Source organism: Bos grunniens, chromosome 4 (genome assembly GCF_055505025.1).
Source record: "Bos grunniens cultivar Pamir isolate PY7600 chromosome 4, Bosgru_T2T1.0, whole genome shotgun sequence".
Classification (NCBI taxonomy): domain Eukaryota; kingdom Metazoa; phylum Chordata; class Mammalia; order Artiodactyla; family Bovidae; genus Bos; species Bos grunniens.
Window position 1 is genome coordinate 89,827,468 of NC_141168.1, and position 24,749 is coordinate 89,852,216.

At 40.0% G+C, this 24,749-nt stretch overlaps 1 protein-coding gene across 2 annotated transcripts in view; it reads right to left on the minus strand.

Moving 5' to 3' along the window:
- The window catches only part of DNAH11 (dynein axonemal heavy chain 11), a 369,573-nt gene that overhangs the window by 205,444 nt on the left and 139,380 nt on the right, over window positions 1–24,749 (minus strand). For both annotated transcript variants that reach the window (XM_086397406.1, XM_086397407.1), the window contains exons 35-42: window positions 20,348–20,464; window positions 13,920–14,058; window positions 8,951–9,043; window positions 7,488–7,682; window positions 6,585–6,662; window positions 3,811–3,943; window positions 1,166–1,293; window positions 555–703 (exon numbers count right to left, since the gene is read on the minus strand). In XM_086397406.1, the coding sequence (XP_086253532.1) occupies window positions 555–703; window positions 1,166–1,293; window positions 3,811–3,943; window positions 6,585–6,662; window positions 7,488–7,682; window positions 8,951–9,043; window positions 13,920–14,058; window positions 20,348–20,464 (1,032 nt within the window). The remainder of the gene's footprint in view (window positions 1–554; window positions 704–1,165; window positions 1,294–3,810; window positions 3,944–6,584; window positions 6,663–7,487; window positions 7,683–8,950; window positions 9,044–13,919; window positions 14,059–20,347; window positions 20,465–24,749) is intronic.

A 24,749-nucleotide genomic window follows, 5' to 3' on the forward strand; every position in this document is an offset into this window, starting at 1 on the left:
TGGAACTCAAAGAGATTATGCCCATGTTCATAGAAGCATTATTTGCAACAGTCAAAAGGCTGAAGCAGCCCTAGTGTCTACAGAAGGATGAATGGATAAACAGTATGATACATATATATATATATATATATATATACACACATACACACACACACATACATTCCATTGGGTATATATTCCGTTCAGCCTTAAAAAGAAAGGAAATTCTGGCACCTGCTGTAACATGAACAAACTTTGAAGACATTTTACTAAGCGAAATAAACTCATCACAAAAATTACTATATGATTCAATTTGTAAGAAGTACCTAGAATATTCAAATTCATAGAGACAGATAGTAGAAAGGAGCTGGGGATGCTGGGAGGGGTACTGTTTAGTGACTATGGGGTTTCATTTTGGGAAGATGAAAAAGGTTCTGGAGACTGATGGTGATGATGGTTGTACTACAGTGTGAATGTACTCTATGCCATTGAACTCTATACTTAAAACGGTTAAAATGGTAAATTTGACATCATGTATATTTTACCACAATTAAAAAAAAAAAAGCCATACTCACGGATTCCAGCCTAAATCTTGTGGGTTCACATATAGAATACCAGCTCTGGAAACAGTAGCTGGGGTTGCAGTCCTCAAGTGATGAATCTCAAAGAGCAGCTTCATAGAGGGAGTCAGAGCTATGCGCTCATTGCTGGCCAATGTCAGCACCTGGACAGAGCAGCACAGCACAAAAGTGGCCATTTCATTAGGGAGCAAAGGCAAGGCTGCTAACTTTTCATAACAGCAAGAAGTACCGCCCCCCGCCCCTGCCCCCAGGAGAAGTGCCAAAGGCTACATATGAGCTCAGTGCCCAAGTTAGAAATGATCACTGCCCGAGTTAGAAATGCAGTCTGAATAAAGATATCAGTTCATCCCCAGGGGAGCTCACTGACCCCTGAGGAACAAACTCATCAACGTGCACTTACTCATGCCAACTTTTAAACAACTATGGTAATTATCTAAATTTAAGACTTTCGTTTTAACAGTTTTAACATGAAAAGGCCTGAATACCATAAAAAATAAACTGTATTTAGAATCTGAAATATCACAATTTTAAATTGTCCTACTGAAACTCATGCAAGTATAAAGATCTCAGACCTGCATTTTACGATAAACAGTATTTCTGTTCACCTTGTTATCATCCATGACAGTGTTTAGTGATTCAATCCACATGGGATCGATATCACCATCCAGGACTATCCATTTTGGTCCATCATGCCTAAGATTTGCTTGTTCTCGCAGAATGGATGAAAACAGACCTGTAAGTTGAGAGTAAACAATCCTAATGTACAATGGGGTTGATTGCTGTTCCTTTCTAAAATAAATTTGTGTTAACTATACTGGAAGTTCTTTTATTCAGTAAGTAAGTTTGCACCTTATTCAGGTGGGCAAACAGCAATGTTTTTTGAGCCATACCTGGGCTCTCGAGATCACTAGGCAAGTTTCACTTCCATGAGAAGGCTGCTTAACATCTCACACTAAGCAGCCCCAAAGATCAAATAAAGTGCCTTCTTTGAAGAACATCTGTGGAGATGGCAAATAGATGGGGAAACCGTGGAAACAGTGGCTGACTTTATTTTTTGGGCTCCAAAATCACGGCAGATGGTGACTGCAGCCATGATATTAAAAGACGCTTACTCCTTGGAAGGAAAGTTATGACCAACCTAGACAGCATATTCAAAAGCAGAGACATTACTTTGCCAACAAAGGTCTGTCTAGTCAAGGTTATAGTTTTTCCAGTGGTCATGTATGGATGTGAGAGTTGGACTATAAAGAAAGCTGAGCACCAAAGAACTGATGCTTTTGAACTGTGGTGTTGAAGAAGACTCTTGAGAGTCCTTTGGACTGCAAGGAGATCCAACCAGTCTATCCTAATGGAGATCAGTCCTGAGTGTTCACTGGAAGGACTGATGCTGAAGCTGAACTCCAATACTTTGGCCACCTGATGTGAAGAGTTGACTCATTTGAAAATACCCTGATGCTGGGAAAGATTGAGGGCAGGAGGAGAAGGGGATGACAGAGGATGAGATGTTTGGATGGCATCACCGACTGGATGGACATGGGTTTGGGTAGACTCCGGGAGTTGGTGATGGACAGGGAGGCCTGGCGTGCTGCAGTTCACGGGGTCGCAGAGTCGGACACGACTGAGTGACTGAACTGGCTGACTGACAGCAGGGAATGTACATGAAACTCAGATGCTATACAAGTGAAAACAGTATTCTTTTTTTTTCATGCACATATATTCAGTATCTATTTTGGGCCAAATATTAGCTTATTCCACCTTTATCAGTTTTTCTATACCATTATTCAAGAGAGATCATTATAAACTATTCAGAAGTGTGATACATTTCTTTGAGAGATTCATTCACTGGCATTGAAAGACTATTATCTCACAAGATGTAAAGATAAAACATTTTAAATTCACAGTCTTTCTTGCTATGTTACATGGCATATTTAATAGCTGCTGAGTGTTCAAAACTCAAGTATATAATACTACAGTGAAAAAAAAAAACTGTACTGAGGCACGTATGTAGAAGGTTTTGTTTCCTGTGAAGTATCTCGTGCAAAGAAGAGTGACAGTCAAAACCGAACCTGCCATTGTAATTCACAAAAATGTCAGCAACGCTTCTAATGGACAATGATTTGAAAGGCTTCCAGATATTTTCAGAATAAACAAATTATTTTTCCCTTCCTGCCACAGTCTTTAAAAAAAGCTAGAAAGCTTAAGACAGTACATTTTGATTGTCCCACAATTAAGGAAGCAGTGTGTACATATTAGGAAGGAAAATGATGAAGTCGGCTTCTTTGATAGGCTCATCAGGAAGGTCTTCTTTGATGAGATATGTGACCCGACATTCCAGTAATGTAAGGGAGCAAGCCATGGCAGCATCCGCACTGCTGCAGACAGTGTGGACAGCAAGTGCAAAGGCCCATGGTGGGAAGATGCTCGGCAATCTGGGGCAAGAGCAAGGAGGCCTGAGCATATGTGCAAGTAAAAGGCAAAGAACAAGAAATGAGGTCAGATGGGGAAGGGGGTCTCCATCACATAGAACCCTGTAGGCTTTGGATAAAGGCTGGATCCTAATGCTGATGAAACACACTGGAAACTTCAAGCAGAGAAATAACATTTTGAAGAGCCTCTGTCTACTGCATGGAAAATGAGCTTTTTGGAGACCCATGAGGTGTGACCCACTGTTGGTGGTCTGGACTTATGTGGAAGCTGCAGAGGAGGTGAGAAGTACTGGAATACAACACATAACATTAAAGGTGAAGCCTAGAGAATTTGCTGTGAGGTTGAATGTATGGTGGGAAAGAACTCAAGGATGATGACAAGGTTAGTGCACTTATGGAAATGAGAACGTAAGAACTTATCTTAACAAAAAAAGGAATCTGCTTGTCTGCAAAAATGGTTTCAGGACAAGAAACATGTTCCAAGGACTTTGGAACTTAGTGTCTTGCATCAGGTACTGCATAAATATTTCTTGAAGTATTTGTGTTGACTTTTCCGGTTTATAGGGAGCGCAGACATAAATAATGGGGGATAAAATACACAGCTTTGTGCATGAACCTGCTGAATGCTAATCAACCACTTATTAAATCTGGGTTTAATTTATAGGTTATAAATGCTGTTGTGAGCTGCTCTATTTCCAATAACGCCAACCCATAAACATTAAATCTACAGCCATGATTAAAATTGGCTTGAACTAAGAAATGATTTTCTGGATTTAAAAAAAAAAAGAATTTTTTAGCACTTCAAAAGGGGAAATACTACTTGCCGTCTTTCCATTCTCGGGTAGCATGGTGTATGAAACCGAAGAGTTCATCTGTTGTCACAGCTTTGGGGTTTAAGTCATTCCAAATGGGTTTCTGTTTCATGTTAACATATGTTCGGTGTAATGTTCTCAAAATCTAGGGGAGAAAAGGAAAAAAGCTAAGAAAACTAATACTAATGTAAGCCAAATGAAAAGCAAAAGATTTCTGCAGGGTTTTCCTTACGCATTATATCTTCCTATATATCCTGAGTGCACTGAGAATGGGAAAACATTTTCATGTGTGTGTTTTCATTCCCATCTTGGAAACTTTAATCCTACAATCCCTGAGGATCAGTTCACCTGATTCTTTCAACAATGTAGACTAGAGAAAGTCATCATCAACTGAGATTTTTAACCATCTGTGCAAAGTAAAGGCCTGTACATGTTATTCCTGTGCATGATGTTAACATCCGCTCTGCCTATATTATTTAGATGGTTCTTAAAATTTAGCCTGCATCCAAAGTGCATAAAAGGTATTAAAACAGACTAAAAGACCCAGTCTCAGAGTTTCTAATTTAGTAGGTCTCAGATAGGCCTGGTCTGAGTTCTAACAAGGTCCAAGGTGATGCCTATGAGGCTTGTCTAGCTGTACTGTGAGAACTGGTGGCCTAGAGCAGTAAGTTCTCAACAGGAGACTATCTTGACCTGAGGGAGGAGGACGTGCTGCTGGGCTTCTTGTGGGCAGAGGCCAGGGATGCTGCTCAATATTCTGCAATGACAGGCCGGCCCCCAAGACAAAGACTTAGCAGATCCAAATGTCAATGGTGCTGAAGCTGGGCAACTCTGATCTAGGTAATTGAGGAAAAGAAGCGTTGAGGCTAGGAATTCACAGAATAGATGCTTAACATCGTTTTGCTGTTCAGTCGCTCAGTGTCCGACTCTTTTCAACCCCATGGTCTGCAGTATGCCAGGCTTTCCTATCCTTCACTATCTCCTGGAATTTGCTCAAACTCATGTCCATTGACTCAGTCATGCCATCCAACTTCCCCATCCTCTGTTGTCCCTTCTCCTCCAGCCTTCAGTCATTCCCAGCATCAGCGTCTTTTCCAGTGAGTTGGCTCTCTGTATCAGGTGGTCAAAGTAGTGAAGCTTTAGCTTCAGCATTTCAGTCTTTCCAATGAATATTCAGGGTTGATTTCCTTCAGGATGGACGGTTGGATCTCCTTGAAGTCCAAGGGACTCTCAAGTGTCTTCTCCAACACCACAGTTCAAAAGCATCAATTCTTCGGTGCTCAGCCTTCTTCATGGTCCAACTCTCACATCCATACATGACTACTGGAAAAACCATAGCTTTGACTATATGGACCTTTGTTGGCAAACTGATGTCTCTGCTTTTTAATATGCCTAGGTTTGTCATAGTTTTCCTTCCAAGGAGCAAGCATCTTTAAATTTCACGGCTGCAGTCACTGTCCACAGTGATTTTGGAGACTGAGAAAATAAAATCTGCACTTAATACTTATCTGTTTAACGAACTGATGCCTTAAGCCAAGTATTGAGCCAACTATCCTTTTTGCTCACGGGTTTAAAGGGCTGACAAACAATTGCCAAATACTTAGAATACTATGTTGCTAAATAATATGGCCCCAAGTTTTGGTGCTCTAGTTCTATCAGCTTAAGTAAAGGTTGAATAGAACAGAAACAGAATCAGTGAAGACTGGATGAAAGAAATTGAATGTCTTAGGAATATTAAGCTTCTATTTTTAGAAACCATTAATCTACTGAAAATGATAGAATTTAATTTTATCCTTCCTTTCACCATAGCCCATATCTGAAACTTACTCTAACAAAATAATTACAGGTCTATCAGTTAGTTATCTACTTTAATATTTCAAATATTACATTTTTCACTAGAAAAAAGCCCTATCCTGGGCCTCCCTTTCCAAGCGTACCACTTTGAGTTCTGATCTAAACATTGGCAAGTTCTGTAGACATCCACGCCCTGAAGCCTCATGTGTGCACGACACTTATTTTTAGTCTCCCGTTACTAAATACGTTTCTACCCAAGCACCCTCAATGAAAACACATGCAGTTCTGCCTATACCGTCTGCCAAGCAAAAAAGTATGTTTCCAGGACTCTAAGACCAAACAAAATCAAGCAGTGAACTAGAAATGGGGATAACAGCAGCCGTGGACTCTCATCATTGTACAGAGTAAACCACACATCGTGCACCTGGCACGGCACATAACAGGTGCCTCACAGACGTGGCTTCTGCTTCCTCCGTTGCTTTTCAAGTTCTGCTTTGGCCTCTAGAGAGTGACACTGAAGAAAACTATTTGGGTTTTTCTCAGTGATATGGAAAGGAGAAACTAGGATAACTTGGAAAAGATCAGAAAATAGTTTTGACAAATGTGGGTAGGGCAAAACCAATCTTGTAATCTGGGTATCTTATTCTAGAGTCTCTCAATATATCTACTTTGGATAAAATAATTCAGGTATATTACTGAAAGATGCGTAAGACAGGTGGGCATACATCTAAATGTGTGAATAGGATGCTATCTCACGTGGAAAGCCCAGTCTTCCTTCATTTACTTTCCTTGAGTGCAGTGTTCTACTAATTCCTCTTTCCTTGTCCTCATTATAAAGAAAAAGAATATCAATTGATCAGAGAGCAATACAGAGTCTCAGATTCTAACTTCAAATTATGAGCAAATTCACTGAAGGGAACTCTCAAGTAGGACTGAATGTCGGCCCCACGCTTATGCCAGTTTTGTTCAAGGCTCACAGGTGTTTACCATACCTTACTCTTCCCTGTGCCTGCATTTCCAACGACGAAGACAGAGTGTCGCACAGCCAACAGCTCCTCAAGCTGAACAACCTACAGACCGAACAACCAGACACTAGTTTCCTTTAAAAAAAAAATCTACCCATTTTTGCCAAGTTCTTTTCTTACAACTCAAGCCAGACCCCACCAGCAGCATTATATTCCGGGAGAATTCAGAGATAACAAGTGCAAAGTATAGTTTCTCCCAGATCTCCCAATGTAGAATACGAGGATGAGAATGAAGAACAACCATTAGTTAATGAGTCACGGGCACAGGCAGAAGTGACGTATAGAAGTACTTGGTACATGGCAGGACTGAGTCTGAAAATCAGTAACATTCATGAACTGTGACCAGAAACAGTATACGGCTAATATCATCTATACCTAATCACATATCCTCTGAAGCATCGAAAACAGATGCCCTTTATGTATTTTAACACTCATGTATATTCACTATATGCCAAATGAGCAAGCACATGCACAAGCCTTTGAGAAGTCAGATGATGTCATACATATGGACGTTTCTCCCCGCTTATAAACATGTGCTAATGATTTTATTACTTCTACCCTTTCTTAAGATGGAGAGAAAAGATAGCAAAATTAATTTTTGCTGCACATCAAGATAAACTAATGAAAAGTCTGTTCATATTGAAAACCATGACTTAATCATATCTGTATATGTTCACCTTCTCACAAATGGGACAATATTTATATTTACTTTACTAAAGACTTCCATATTAGAATGCTGTAAAGTATGTATCAAGAGCATCTTAAGGTCAGTGGAATATGTAAGGTGATGTTTTGGCTGAGTATCACATCACTGCAGTTATGGGCATTGAATATCCCAAGGGCTGCGTGACAAGGGAACTCTCCTTTTACTTTGAGGATGAAGCTTTCCTCAGGCTGCAGGCGGAGCTCCACAGTGGACTGCCTGACCATCTGTTCAAAGTGGGGTGCTCTCCTCCGGGGCACATCCAAGGATGGAAACAGGTCACCAATGAGGCCCAAAAACGCAGAGGTGTCATCAGTCACTATTTTAGGCATATTGAAGTCCCTTAATGCTCTCATGAGTACCTAGAAAGGAAGACAGAAAAGTTTTCATAAAAAAGCTGATACGAGATCTAATAAGCACATCAACAGCTAAAGATGTTATTTTTAATTTTCATATCTATTTCATGAGATAGATCCTGTTCTCTATTAGAATGGCATTCTATCTACAGGGAGGGTAACTGCTTACAAGGTCACGTATCAGAACAGGAGAGAACTCTGCTCATACCATGGGTAACCTCAGACTAAAGCCAGCCAAGGGGCCCTGTCCCTTCCTTTATAATGTCTGGATCTTAAGATAAGGTCTGAGATGCTTCTCTCTGTAATCCTCAAACTCCAGGATATAAATTCACCAGTCCCATCAGATCATTTTATTCAAAATACTCTGAAAATCTCAGAATGATCAATTCCACCCATTTTTAGCTTGGGTTTTCGTTCTGTATTGGTTGAAAACCAAAGACAGCTTTAGATATTAAAAGCAGTAATTTGAACATCAGGATGACTTTCACACAAAGAGGTAAGTGTCCCAACAAAAATAAAAATATAGCAAGAAAACAAACAAATGACAATCTTGACCCAATCATGAATTGTGACTGAGAGGAAGAGAAAGATTGGAAAAAAAAAAAGTAGAAATTCACAGGATAAATATCCCTTAACGTGAAAAGAAACTCAAAGGAATAGACCTTTTTTCAAAATTGCAAGACATACTGCATCTACACAAAGGCTATATATCAATTACTCTCACCACTTGTTTAATAGAGAAAAATGCACAATGTGGATGTTATTGTTTTTCCCCATGAAGGAGACTGGAACATCCCCTTGTTTCTCTAAATAACCAGTTAAGTATTTCACTGGTGTCGGGCAAGCATCCTTCCTGTTGCTTTCTTCCTGTTCATCCCATGAAATGAACATACTTTCTTCCATTAGATTATGTCTTCATTGACATTTTTAGGATTAATATCCCAACTCAATAAGATTTTCTAAATGCTCCTCAGAGAAAATCAAACAGCGATTACTGAATTATTTATGACTGTTCAAATACTTTTTGTGGCTGGTATTTCAAAAGCACTTATAAAATCACATTTTCTTTCATAGATTCATATCCTTTTACTCCAAAATTCTTGTGGTCTTGTATAATGCAAGAAATGTCAGTCCTTAAAATAGCCTGTATTAAAAATAGATGTGATCCTTTTTTAAAGTTGTGATATGTATAACCCACCATCCATACATACACTTTTCTTTGTATGAAGCCATTTAGTTATTCACTCAACAAAATCATATTAGCACTGCAGTACCTGATCTTCAGGTCTATTTTTATCTCCTCGTTTCAGGGAGCCAGCTACAACCAAGACAGATTTAATAGCACGAAGTCCCCAATCATAATGATCCTAAAATCAAAACACAGATACATTCTTTCAAAAATTTTATGAGGGACTCAGATTTCCATTCCAGAAGAGCTTAAGCCTAAAAGAATTCACTTAAACACGTGTCTTGACAATGTAAAGTAATATTTTTATCCCCTCCTTGAAATTTAAAAAATCATGTCCCTTCACTGTCCGGCTTCTTTTGCCCGATTCTTTGCCTCTGTCAGCAAATCTCTTCTTTCCATGGTGTTTAGCTGCAGTATTCGCCCAAGGCTCCACTTGCCTGCCTCCCTCTGTTCTCTCAATAAACTTGGCAACTCAGGGGTACAATTACTCCCATGTTTTACCTCCAACCACAAGCACACTCCTCTTGTCCACCTAGAGCCCTGCTATTCTATCTCCTCCTGGCCCTGGATCTCTAATCTCCCTCATTACTCTCTCTCTACAAAAAAATTTTATTGGAGTACAGTTGATTTACAATGTTGTGTTAGTTTCAAGCATACAACAGAATGACTCAATTACACATATACATGTTCCTACTCTTTTTAAGATTATTTTCCCATATAGATCATTACAGAGTATTGAGTAGAGTTTCCTGTGTGTACTTATTTGGTGGCTCAGTGGTAAAGAATCTGCCTGCAGTGCAGAAGACTCAGGTTTGATCCCTGTGTGGGGAAGATCCTCTGAAGAAGGAAATGGTGACTCACTCCAGTGGAAAATCCCATGGACAGAGGAGCCTGGCGAGCTACTCTCCATGGGATCACAAAGAGTTGGACATGACTCAGCAATTAAACAACAACAACACACAGCAGGTCCTTATTAGTTACCTATTTTATATGTAGTACCTATTTTATATGTAGTAGCATATATATATTGGAGAAGGAAATGGCAACCTACTCCAGTATTCTTGCCTGGAGAATCCCAGGGACGGGGGAGCCTGGTGGGCTGCTGTCTATGGGGTCGCCCAGAGTCGGACACGACTGAAGTGACTTAGCAGCAGCAGCAGCAGCAGCATATATATGGAGAAGGCAATGGCAACCCACTCCAGGACTCTTGCCTGGAAAATCCCATGGACAGAGGAGCCTGGTAGGCTTCAGTCCATGGGGTCTCAAAGAGTCAGACATGACTGAGCGACTTCACTTTTACTTTTCACTTTCATGCACTGGAGAAGGAAATGGCAACCCACTCCAGTGTTCTTGCCTGGAGAATCCCAGGGACGGCAGAACCTGGTGGGCTGCCATCTATGGGGTTGCACAGAGTTGGACACGACTGAAGCGACTTAGCAGTAGCAGCATATATATGTCAATCCCAGTCTTCCAATTTATCCATCCAGCCACCTTACCCCCTGGTAGCTCTAAGTTTGTTTTCTATATCTGTAACTTTATTTCTATTTTGTAGATAAGTTCATTTGAACCCTTTTTTAGATTCCACATATAAGTTATATAATGTTACCTGCAGGTAAAGAGGGGAGGAGGGATAAATCGGGAGACTGAGATAGACATATACACTACTGTATATAAAACAGATAACTAATAAGGACCTACTGTACAGCCCAGAGAACTCTACACAATACTCTATATGACCTATATGGGAAAAGAATCTAAAAAGGAGTGGATATAACAGATTCATTTTGCTGTACACCTGAAATCAACACAACATTGTAAACCAACTTTACCCCAATAAAATATTTTTAAAATACGTTCAATGATTAAACTGATACCTCTTTGAAACTTTTACATTGTCTCTGCCCAAGATTTCTTCACAGGCTCCGAGCTCCTGGAGCACAGACCCCGTGTTGATTTTTTGCCTTCTAGGCCCTAGCGTGGTGCACTGCACAGAGCAGGGGCCTCAGGGAAGACACTCTGCATCAACTGAGAGGTTGTGTATAAACGGCCTTCTATCTACAACCACACAGAAACAGCCCTTCTCTCTAATGTCTCCTGGCTATGCCTGAGGTAAAGTCATTTAACTTTCCAAGTCTTACTATCATCATCTATGAAAAGGCAGATGGAAGTATTCACCCACGTTACAAGGTTGTTGGAAGTAAAACCAGTCATTGCCTTGTGAGCAGTGGAGCAACACATGTAAGTATAAATATGCCCTTCAATCCATTAGTAGATAATAAAATCGTTGTAGTGGGTCTTAACCATCATTTTTGTTGGTATTAAAATAGAAAATAATGCAATGGAAAATACCACAGTGCACTGCAAACAGTAACGGTACGAAGTGCTTGGTGAAGATTTCTCTTTCGGTTGTTATCTGGGTGCGTGTGTGTATGCGCATATGTGTATACTGAGTCTCCACAGAAAAAAGTATGTCTTACTGTGGGTCACAGCAAAAATCATTTCAAAGCCACTGATATAGAAAGAACTAGGGCTTGGGGAGGGAAGGAAGGGGGAAGAGCCAACATTTGGAGGCCACAAGAGATTGGGGAGGGGGTAACTCACTGCAGTAAAACTATTAAAGAAGAGAATGTATGAAAGATACAAAGATACTAGTACTTCACAGCAGTACTATTTACAATAACAAATACAGGAAGCAGACTGACTATCCACTGACAGAAGAGTGGATAAAGAAGATGTGTACATACATTTATATAATGGAATACTTCAGCCATAAAAAATAATGAAATAATGCCATTTGCAGCAACATGTATGGTCTTAGAGATTATCATACTAAGTGAAGTAACTCAAAGAAAAACAAATCTCACAGGATGTCATTTACCTGTTGAATCTAAAATATGACACAAACAAACTTATTTATAAAGCAGAAACAGACTCACAGACATAGAAAACAAACCTACAGTTACCAAAGGGAAAGGGGTGGAGGGGGAAGTGTAAATCAGGAGTTGAGATTAGCAGACACAAATTACTACATATCAAACAGATAAGCAACAAGGTCCTACTGTAGTACAGACAACTATAATCAACATCCTTTAATAACCTATAATGGAAAAAATATGAAAAAGATTACATATACACGTGTGTGTGCTTGTCTGTATAACTGAATCACTTCTGTACAGCAGTAACTCAACACTGTAAATCAACTATATTTCAATTTTTTTTTTTAAAGGCGACTTGATGAAACGCCTAAACATTTAAACAGTGCAAACAAGTGTTAAAATAATTTTCACCATTTTCATTATGTTATTCCTTTGGTCAAAAATGTCCACTGATGTTTCTAAAATTCATTCCTACAGCTTAGAAAACTATCAGGACTGTGTCCCTAACTCAGCTTTTCTGTCCTGGATGAATTTCTTCCCCCTCATTTCCTCCCTGAGGCTTCTCTGAGTTGGAAAACTCTTTCCTTGCCTGTTCTGCCTTTACTCCCAGCATCTTCCTCCTGTAACTGGCTGCTGGTGTCCTAGAAAGGAATAGAAAGGACTGAATTCAAATCATGTTCCCACCACTTACTACTCATGAGCTTCAGATAGGGAATTGACTCAGTTTCCTCATCTGAAGCTCATAGTGTTTTCATCAAGATAATAAAGATAACACACGGTCCCTGTTCCGTAAATACTGGTTCCTTTTTTCTTGAAACTATGATACGTTTTTTTCATCCTCCATTTCTTTCTAAATTTCATGTCATGTGTACTACATCTCCTAAATAGATCTTTTTAAGACAGAAATCTGAGTGTTTCATTTGTTCTGTGTTCACCCCCTTCATCATCAGCAGCAATAAATTCATTACCTGAGTACAGTAAATGCTCACTAAATGTTTAAGTATGGTACTGGGAATGCAGTATGATTGTGACTACATGTATCCTGGATCCAGTAACACTGCTTTCTTCTGATGCTTTTCCATTATAAAACTAAAATGGTTTCATTGAAAAAAATACATATATCATTACAAACAATAAGGAAAAATTCTAAAATACAATCTTATTACCCAGAAACAAATGTTAAAAGTCACAATGTATTTTCCAGTCACTTTATACGTAAAACACACAATATAACTTATAAAACACACTCGAGTTATAGATCACATCTACAGTTTGGTATACTACTTCACTTCATATAACACTGTCATCAACATTTTCCACACGCATTTGCCTCTCAGATTTTAAATTTCATCCCAACAATGGGTAATTTTACATGAGTGTATCTGACAGTATAAGTAAGTGTATGGCTGTAACTGTGATATTTTAATACTTACTTTTTAATATATTAATATTTTAATATATTAAATATTTTAATACTTAATACTTACACCCTGAAAAAACTGCAAAATAACGTCACTAGGAATTAACAAAAGGTCACCAAAAGACTGAAGTTAGAGGTGACCACAAAGCTAAATTTAAAAATGGTGATGCTCATATAGATGCCATTTTTTTAAACCCATCAGCAGATTCAATGAAACAGCAAGAAGCTACTGACTGGAGAATAAAGTATACATTAATTTGGCCCATTTCAGAGACTAGGGAATTGCAGAGCAAAAATAAACACAAAAAAACAACTCTACCTTCAAAGAAAGAACAACCAACAAAATGAGAAACTCTAACATTTCTTGAGGGTTCTTCAGAAAATCAGCTTTCCCTGGGTCTTATGAACACTCCCACCATCTTTCCCTGGACAATAACATTCCCACCAAGAAAGAGAGGCATCATAAAACTCTGATTACATTTAAAAACAATCACATTTGTTTTTTGTGTTGATAAAACTTTGATAACACAAAAAGCCCATTGATAAAAGCCCATTGGTAAAACTCAAATTTGTCTCATGTGTTTAATTTTTTTTAAATGAAGAACTGTAAAGCATAGATTTTCAAAATTTAAGGGAAAATATAAAATTATTCCTAAATGTCTAACTGTAATATCAGTGATAAATTACCCAGCATCCATACTTCAGAAGTTGTTTTAATGGGGTGTAACAACCGGGAAAAAGCAACAAAAGACCCTCACCTGCTTGGACAGGAGCTCCTGGCAGAGTGTGTACAATGTGATAAATTTGCGGGCTAATGAGCGTGCATCCACAAAACCCTCAGCAACTAACAGGATTTCACAGATTAGCTCGATGTCTGGGGCCACCATGGCACAGGGTCTACAAAGTAAATATGAAATTTTGTTTTAAAATGTGATAAGGAAATAAGTACAAATTGCTGAAACCAAGTGATTAATGCATACCCACATTCTAGCCATTCCCAAGCAGGTCACAATTACCTCTGTCAATCACGGCTAACAAGACCCTTCATTTCAACTAAAAAATGCCCAGGAGCTACTGGATACATAGACAAAGGTGGAAAATCTGAAAATGTCAGAAGTACACGTGTAGGAGTTGAAGGGAAATCTGTGGGTACATCAGTACACTTCCATTGTAAGTTGTCACTGCAGAAAGGTAAGTGATGTTTTGTGCTAGAGGTCAGCCTTCATCTGTGGCCAGTGCTGTGCTGGTAAACAGTTAACAACTGTCTATCCAAAAATAGCACTTGCTGACTTTCAAGGAATCAGTACTTCCACCATGGCTGATGTCATCTACCAGCATAGCATCGCTGAACGTGGAGCTAGCACGAAACAAGCTTGCACGCCACCATACACACACAACAGACACGAAGTGACCTAAAAGCGTAAGTGTTACTAAAACAGAGGAAACTAATTAGGAAATCATGAATTTGCATGCTTATCACCTTTGTCTTTCAAAGACGTTAGTCAAAAGTTTACATAATTTAGCTTTTTATTAGTATCTGTACTGAACAACCACCTCACAAAATTCATGACAAGTTAATCATCAGCTCTCTCAAGCTTACACCAGTCATTTCCAACACTGCTTGTGGCCAGCTTGACTAGATTTTTAAGATGAAAACTTACCGAAAAATAACTTTCAAATTCTTTTTGAGGGTGGGGGGACTTTCAGAAAGTCCTCACAAGACAACTGCCATTAAAAGCAACATTTGAAAAAATTCCACTCAACTGAAGTTCAATGCCAAGAAGGAGCCAGAGTAAATAGGTAAGTAAGCCTGAATCTTAGACTTTTTAAAGCATGTATTTTATAGCATATATCCCAGTCATATTTACTCATCTGTTTTTTTTTTAATTTTGTTTTTAAACTTTACAATATTGTATTAGTTTTGCCAAATATCGAAATGAATCCACCACAGGTATACCTGTGTTCCCCATCCTGAACCCTCCTCCCTCCCCCCTCCCCATACCATCCCTCTGGGTCGTCCCAGTGCACCAGCCCCAAGCATCCAGTATCGTGCATCGAACCTGGACTGGTGACTCGTTTCATACATGATATTATACAGGTTTCAATGCCATTCTCCCAAATCTCCCCACCCTCTCCCTCTCCCACAGAGTCCATAAGACTGATCTATACATCTGTGTCTCTTTTGCTGTCTCGTACACTGGGTTATTGTTACCATCTTTCTAAATTCCATATATATGCATTAGTATACTGTATTGGTGTTTTTCTTTCTGGCTTACTTCACTCTGTATAATAGGCTCCAGTTTCATCCATCTCATTAGAACTGATTCAAATGAATTCTTTTTAATGGCTGAGTAATACTCCATTGGGTATATGTACCACAGCTTTCTTATCCATTCATCTGCTGATGGACATCTAGGTTGCTTCCATGTCCTGGCTATTATAAACAGTGCTGCGATGAACATTGGAGTACACGTGTCTCTTTCCCTTCTGGTTTCCTCAGTGTGTATGCCCAGCAGTGGGATTGTTGGATCATAAGGCAGTTCTATTTCCAGTTTTTTAAGGAATCTCCACACTGTTCTCCATAGTGGCTGTACTAGTTTGCATTCCCACCATCATCTGTTTTTATAAGCATTATTATGGTCTACTGTGTTACATGTCTAATTTTTCATCCTAAAAATTCCCGAGTCTCTCTGGATCTATGTTATCAACTACTTCTACCTAAAGTAGCCCCACAATTTTCCCCACCGTTTCTAAGTAAATATAGGACAGAAAAGGCTAGCAAATTAGCTTAACTGGTACTTCCATAAATATTTCCAACTAATACTCAATGAGTATTTTGCATACCATAAGGGGCACTATAGCTTTTCTGTACTTTCTCACTTAATCCTCTCAACTGTTCTTGTCTGTACTTTACTGAGGTGCAAACTAGGGTTCTGAGCAGTACAAGCGCACGACTTAGGCCACAGGCTGGGTAAGGAGTGGAGCCACGATACTTAAGGCTCAGGCATGCTGCCTCCACTCATGAATACTACAGGCATCACCCAATCGTCCTTCACACTTTGCTGAGATCAATACTTGTCCCATACACAAATGATGCTGCACTTATTTAAGCCAAATTTATGAAGAATTCACAAAATGATTTCCAAATTTTAAGACCCAAATGAAAACCTGTACAAGATGAACTGGAATACAAATGTAAAAAAACTGGAGAGATCTACAATTTTCAAATGGAAATACTCTGCAATTATTACATTTATTTCCAGGACAGTTATGCTCTAGAATTTTTTTTCAAGGAAAAAGAGACATTATAAAATTGCTATTGCATTAAATTGCATTATAAAATTGCTGGAGAGAAAGCTACTATATGAGAAAACAAAGACATTCACTAAAGGGTATTAGAAAAATTGAATAATAGGGAAAAGAATTCTGTTTAAATACTCATTTCATGTTACCTACAAAATAAGACCTTAATAGATGAAGTACATTTAAAAAGTCATACTCCAAAAATTAAAAGAAAATACAAATGAAATATGCTTAAACATCTAGATGGATGGACAAGCAGATTTTAAGCTTGATAGAGTCAAAGAAATCACACTAAAAACTAGAGGTTCTTCCGTTCTGCGTGAAGTAGTATATTATTTTGAAGGCAGACTGTGAACAAAGACACATCTGACAACCATGGAAGAACTTTTAAAAACTAAAACTGATAAGCCTCCAGCTCATCAAGGAAACAAATGGAAATAAGATACAAATTACCCTTATCGGACATGGATTTCAGGACATCACCAGAGATAATAAGAGACTATTAGGGACAAATTAATGCCAATAAATGCAACAGTTTAGATATCATGGAGAAATCCCTTAAATGGGGCAAATCACAATTCAAGAAAAAAAAATCTGTATCTATTAAAGAAACTGAACTGATCACTAAAACAATTCCAACAAAGAAAAATCTAAGCCCAAGTATTTGTAAGACCTCACTGATTTATTCTATCAAATAGGGGATAAATAATACCAACCCAACAAAACTCTGAAGAAAATAGAGAAGGGAATATATGTTAAGTCATTCATGGGGTCAGCATTACCTGAGTGCCAAAACCAGATGAAGATATGACAAGAAAGGATGCTACAGACCAACATCCCTCATGGCATTGATTTTAAAATCCTCAACAAAATAGTGATAAATTGAATCCAATAACACAGATAAAATAATATCTCCTGACCAGGTGGAGTTTATCTCAGGGACGCAACACTGAATAACTGTGTAGTATCTGAACAGTGAATACAGTTTGACACATCAACAAAAAAGAAGGGAGTTACATGCAAACTTAAAAAAAATATATCTAAAAGAAACACAGTGGAAAAAGTTTGCAACCTGTGGTGAGTCAAATGGTTTTAACTAGGATATTTCTAAAAACCATGAAACAAATTAAAAATTATATTTCATTGAAATTAAAACTTCTATTTTTGATGGACACCATTAAGAAATGAAAAAGCAAGTCATAAATGGAGGGGAAAATACTTGCAATGTGTGTATTCAACAAAGAAATTGCGTGCAGAATACAGCACTTCACAAAGAGGGTAGGGAATGGCCAGTAAGGTCCATGGAGAAATGCTCAGCATCATTAGCCATCATGGAAATGCAAGTTAAACCCACAAGGATATACCACCTATTTATTAGGTTGGTTAAAACTAAAAAGACTGATAATATCAAGTTTTAACAAGAATGTAGAACAATTGTTCTATATCGATGGTGAGGGTATAAAATGGTACAGCCATCTTAGAAAACAGATTTGCAGCTTTCAATAAACTCAAACATACATTTGCCATTTGACTTCCAATTCCATTCATAGATATCTACCCCAAAGAAACATGTATTCACACAAAGACTGTACATGAATGTTCACAGCAGCTTTATTCATAATCGTTCCAAAGTGGAGACATACATCAACCAGAGACTAGATAAACAAACTGAAGTATGCCTCTCCAATAGAATACTCATTAGGAACAAAAAAGAACAAACTACTGATGCACTGGATAACTCTGATAAATCTCCAAATCATAATGTTCGAGGAAAGAAGGCAACACAAATGAGTACATACAGCATGGTTTCATTTACATCAACTCTGCTGCTGCTGCTGCTGCTAAGTCACTTCAGTCGTGTCCGACTTTGTGCGACCCCATAGACGGCAGCCCACCAGGCTCCCTGTGCCTGGGATTCTCCAGGCAAGAACACTGGAGTGGGTTGCCATTTCCTTCTCCAATGCGTGAAAGTGAAAAGTGAAAGTGAAGTCGCTCAGTCGTGTCCGACTCTTATCGACCCCATCAACTTTAGGAAAGACAAATTTAACCTTTAGTCACAGAAAGGACATTGTGATATGGGGGATTAACTTCAAAGAGGCACAAGAGAACTTCCAGGGGTGTAGGAAACATTCCACATTTTGACTGCAGTGGTAATGTTTCCACCAAGTGGCTACTTCAGATCAGATCAGTCGCTCAGTCGTGTCCGACTCTTTGCGACCCCATGAATCGCAGCATGCCAGGCCTCCCTATCCATCACCAACTCCCAGAGTTCACTCAAACTCACATCCATTGAGTGGGTGATGCCATCCAGCCATCTCATCCTCTGTTGTCCCCTTCTCCTCCTGCCCTCAATCCCTCCTAGCATCAGAGTCTTTTCCAATGAGTCAACTCTTTGCATGAGGTGGCCAAAGTACTGGAGTTTCAGCTTTAGCATCATTCCTTCCAAAGAAATCCCAGGGCTGATCTCCTTCAGAATGGACTGGTTTGATCTCCTTGCAGTCCAAGGGACTCTCAAGAGTCTTCTCCAACACCATACTTCAAAAGCATCAATTCTTCCACGCTCAGCCTTCTTCACAGTCCAACTCTCACATCCATACATGACCACAGGAAAAACCATAGCCTTGACTAGACAGACCTTTGTTGTCAAAGTAATGTCTCTGCTTTTGAATATGCTGTCTAGGTTGGTCATAACTTTCCTTTCAAGGAGTAAGCATCTTTTAATTTCATGGCTGCAGTCACCATCTGCAGTGATTTTGAAGCCCAAAAAAATAAAGTCTGACACTGTTTCCACTGTTTCCCCATCTATTTCCCATGAAGTGATGGGACTGGATGCCATGATCTTCATTTTCTGAATGTTAAGCTTTAAGCCAACTTTTTCACTTTCCACTTTCACTTTCATCAAGAGGCTTGTGAGTTCCTCTTCACTTTCTGCCATAAGGGTGGTGTCATCTGCATACCTGAGGTTATTGATATTTCTCCCAGCAATCTTGATTCCAGCTTGTGATACTCAGGTGGGTGCATTTTATCGCAGGAAACAAAGCTGATTTAAAACATGAGTTAAAAGGAATGGGTTCAGACGCAACAGCACAAGTTCTCTGACAGATTGCCGTAAGTGTATAAACTGGCAGAGTATGTGTGGAAAGCAGGTTGTCAGTAAAGACCTGAACCATTCACCAAGTAATTCTACATGTAGAAATCTATTCTGGATAATAAGCTGAAATAAGGATAATGCTTCATGTGAAGGGATGTTTACAGCCTGCTATTTTGTGATCATAAAGAACCGAAAAGAAAAACACAAGCCCTCCATGTCAGACAATAGGGAATGGTTAAGAAGATTATGGATGAGCCAAGGGAGTGACCATTTTGGAGCTACAAAGAAATGGTATTTCTAAAGAATTTTCAGTAATATGACAAACTACTTATGTCAACACATTAAATGAGAATTAAATGAAAATCATGCCTAATCTAATAACTTAAACTCATAAAACAGGAATTATAAGACTAGAAAAAATATAACAATCATATTTCTAGGTGATAAAATTGTAATTTTTTTCTTTATTCAGTTTCATATTTTCCAAATAGTCTGTACTTTGTCAAAATTATATTTATAATAAAAATCATTTTATTATAAATATAATAAGAGCTAGTATTAAATGTTCAATGTACCATGTAAGTTTTATGTAACAATTTTGAGGTCTGGTTTCATATTTCACAAGAGTTAATTTATCATGGTGAAAGTTCTCTCTATAAAGGGATCCCAAAGAAACAATAAGGGGTTTTCCATAGAAATTCTTGAGTAAAAACAAATCATTTAACAGTGCAAACCAGCAACGTTAGGTGGCATGAGCGCTCCAGATGCTAAACCACAAAGCATAACACTTGCCTGAAAAGAGCTTTGAGATTTTCTGGTAATTCAGTTCGACCAGCATATCCTGGGTTCATAGTGATAAATATTCCGACTGATGGCTTCAGTATGATAGCTTCGCCAAGAAATACAAATCTACCAGAAGAAGAATGCTGATGGAATTAAATGTGTTCATTGAATATCAATGCACATTGACAAATGCAAACCACTGCAAAATGCAAATTATTATTAGGAAGCTGTTTATGCTGTGTAATTTTCTTTAAAATTCATAAGCATACATATTTTGAATATCTTGAAGCATGTTTATTAAAAATACACTCCCTTCCCCCAAAGAAATTACAAGTATGGCAAATATTCCTTTGTATTTTAGCATGGCCAGTGTGCTAGAATATAAAAATGAGGACTTGACTACTTCAACAGTTAATGAAAGGTGATGCCATCTTGGACTTCAACATGGGCTGCAATTTCTTGAATGTGATGTGGTACAGATAGAGAATGTCCAGCTCAGAGAGGAGAGGGACTTTTTTCAGTCGTTCCCTTGTCCGTGTGCTCACCCTCCATCTCTCCTTCCCTCCCACTTATTCAACAAATATCTACTGACCACCATTGAGAGGTGGGATTCCCAGGTGGTGCTAGTGGTAAAGAACCCACCTGCCAAAGCAGGAGACATAAAAGATTGTGGGTTTGAAACCTGGGTTGGGAAGATCCCCTGGAGGAGGGCATGGCAACTCACTCAAGTATTCTTGCCTGGAGAATCCCATGGACAGTGAGGTGTGGAGGGCTACAGTCCATGGGGTCACACAGAGTCAGACATGACTGAATACCGTGGTGCTTAGCTAGCTCTGGGGCCAGATTGGGAGCATTCAGAGATCAGATATATCACTTTAGGCATATTCCATTCCCTCATCTAATACAAAAGGCGGGGAAGATAATAGTAATATTATCCAGTTTATTGGATTATATGATGATTAAGAGATTATGTATACAAATGGCTAAGAGTACAGTGTCTGCATGTGTGTGCGTGCCTGCTTAGCTGCTCAGTCATGTCCAACTCCTGGTGACTTCATAGACTGTAGCCTGCCAGGCTCCTCTGTTCATGGGACTTCCCAGGCAACAATGCTAGAGTAGGTTGCCATTTCCTCCTCCAGGGGATCCTCCCGACCCAGGGATCGAACCCATGTGTCCTGCATTGCCAGGCAGATTCCTGACCACTGAGCCACTAGGGGAGACTGTACAGCGCCTGCTGCTGCTCAGTCACTTCAGTTGTGTCCGACTCTGTGCGACCCCATAGATGACAGCCCACCAGGATGCCCCGTCCCTGGGATTCTCCAGGCAAGAACACTGGAGTGGGTTGCCATTTCCTTCTCCAATGCATGAAAGTGAAAAGTGAAAGTGAAGTCACTCAGTCGTGTCCAACCCTCAGCGACACCATGGACTGCAGCCTTCCAGGCTCCTCCATCCATGGGATTTTCCAGGCAAGAGTACTGGAGTGGGGTGCCATTGCCTGGAGCATGGTAAATACTCAACAGATGTTAGTTATAACTATGGCTATGTTCAGAAAGCTTTAACAGGACCATTAGGCTGTTGAAGGCCAGGGAGATGGAACATAAAGGCCTGTAGGAACTAAATGGAAGGACAAGCAGAAGCGAACTTTCACACGGGGGTAAACGAAACACCCCCTTCATGGAGCACTGTCTTGTGGCAAAGGGGCTTGTGTGACTCAGTGAAGCTATGAGCCATGCCATGCAGAGCCACCCAAGATGCATGGGTCATAGACGCATAGAGTTCCACTGGGGGAGGGAATGGCAACCCACTCCAGTATACTTGCTGTGAGAGCATCATGAACAGAAACATCAACAACCTCAGATATGTGGATGATGCCACTCTAATGGCAGGAAGCAAAGAGGAACTAAAGAGCCTCTTCATGAGGTTGAAGGAGGAGTGTGAAAGAGCTGGCTTAAAACTAAATATTAAAAAAACGAAGATAATGGCATCTGGCCCCATTACCTCATGGCAAATACAAGGGAAAAGGTGAATTAGTGACAGATTTCCCCTTTCTGGGCTCTAAAATCACTGAGGATGGTGACTGCAGCCATGAAACCAGAAGATGATTGCCTCTTGGCAGAAAAGCTATGATGAACCTAGACAGCATGTTGGAAAGCAGAGACATTACTGAAATGGACCGACAAAAGTCTGTTTAGTCAAGGCAATGGTCTTCCCAGTGGTCACGTACGGCTGTGAAAGCTGGACCATAAACAAGGCAGAACACCAAAAATTGATGCCCTTGAACTGTGGTGCTGGAGAAGACTTCTGCAAGTCCCTTGGACAGCAAGGAGATCCAACCAGTCAATCTTAAGGGAAATCAACCCTGAATACTTGTTGGAAGGACTGATGCTGAAGCTCCAGTATTTTGGTCACCTGATACGAACAGCTGACTCACTGGAAAAGTTCCTGATGCTGGGAAAGATTGAGAGCAGAAGGGGAAGAGGGCAACAGAGGATGAGATGGCTGGATGGCATCACCAGTGCAGTGGACATGAACTTGGGCAAACTTCGGAAGATGGTGAGGGACAGGGAGGTCTGGCGTGCTGCAGTCCATGGGGTCGCAATCAGTCAGACATGACTGGGCGACTGAGAACCAACAGCAGCAAATTAAACACATATAAGGCTTTCTCTTGTTGAGAAACTGAGGGGCTGAAGTGGCCAAGGACCTGGGCCTCCATCATCAAATTCAAGAGGGTAAGAGAATGCCAATTTTAGGATTGTTTCTTAGATGCTAGACAAGGACGAAGAGGTGGACTGTGTATAGTCAAGGTACGAATGGAGAAATCTTCATTCCCAGAGGGTCAGGCTGGGGAAGGCAGACGGGCCTGGCAGGCAGCTATGGCAGCAGGGCAGGTGGGTGGCTGAGCACTCTGCCATCACTCAGAGCAGGGACAGCCACGTGTCAAGGGCAGGGATCTCGGGGTGGGGGGCTGGAGGGACACAGCAAGATGCTGGAAGGCTTTGTGGCTGAGGCGTGGTCTCATCTCTTAAATCCTCAAACGAAAAGAGAATGTAATAGAACTCAGGAAATCATGAAGGAACCTAGCAGTCTGTACATGGGCCAGCATGAGGATGATCAGTTCACATATATGCACACACAGAGACCCTGGTTGGGAATTTTCACAAGTCCTTACACTGATCAGTTATCTCACTCCCTGTAAGAAAGGATGGCCTCAAAGGCATCTGGGTTACATCAAATAAGGAGATTTTGACTAAACGCTAAATCAAATGTCTGGAAATCACAGGGGAATAACCTCACTTCTGTAGCATACCATTAGGTCAGGGGCAGGTAAGGCAGCAGACACGTGGTAAACACAGGAAGCTGTTTTCCCAGAGCCATGTGGCAGGACTGAGAATTTCCCTAGAAGGTAGAAATATTCAGATGTATCTAAAATAACTAGAAAGTTCTGTAATTGGTTCACAGTTTCAAGGGACTGGATGATCCTTCCCTGATGGCAGACTGACATTTTTATGGATAAAACAGCTAGCTGAGCAAAAAACCCTAAAAATGGGGATCAATGGGTAGGCCAGATACATGAGATGGCAATATATACAAACAAATGGTAGGAAGAAAACCATAATTGGGTACTGCAATACTGATTTCCCAAACAAATCCATCAAACCCTAAGTCCCACTCATGTTCTGTCTCTCAGAGTGTGGCATCAAGTTATGAAGTGATTAGGTTCTAGATCTATTTGACCCAAATAACTGGAAGATGTGAGGGTGTATTCTACTGGGACAAGACAGATAATAATATAGGTGTTAGTTCAAGGACCAAGATTTTGACTTTGGATCTATTAAATACGACAGGCCAGTGAGACTTCAAATTGAGTCCTAAGATGCCCCAAGACAATTGCTGACATTGTCTATGTAAGTCTAGATATCAGAGAAAGGAGATCTGGGCAGCCAGTAGCCAGCACCATCGATATGGCATTGAAAGCCATGAGACTAAATGAGGTGATCAAGGAATGAATAGAGACAGGGAAAAGAAGAGGCCCAAAGATTGTGACATCCTAAAGGAATGTCAATCCTAAAGGAAAATCAACCCTGAGTAATTATTGAAGGACTGATACTGAAACTCCAATACTTTGGCCACCTGATGCAAAGAAAGATTGAAGGTAGGCAGAGAAAGGGGCGATAGAGAATGAGATGACTGGATGGCATCACCAACTCAATGGACATGCTGCTGCTGCTGCTAAGTCGCTTCAGTAATGTCCGCCTCTGTGCAACCCCATAGACGGCAGCCCACCAGGCTCCACCGTCCCTGGGATTCTCCAGGCAAGAACACTGGAGTGGGTTGCCATTTCCTTCTCCAATGCATGAAAGTGAAAAGTGAAAGTGAAGTCGCTCAGTCGTGTCCGACTTTTAGCAACCCC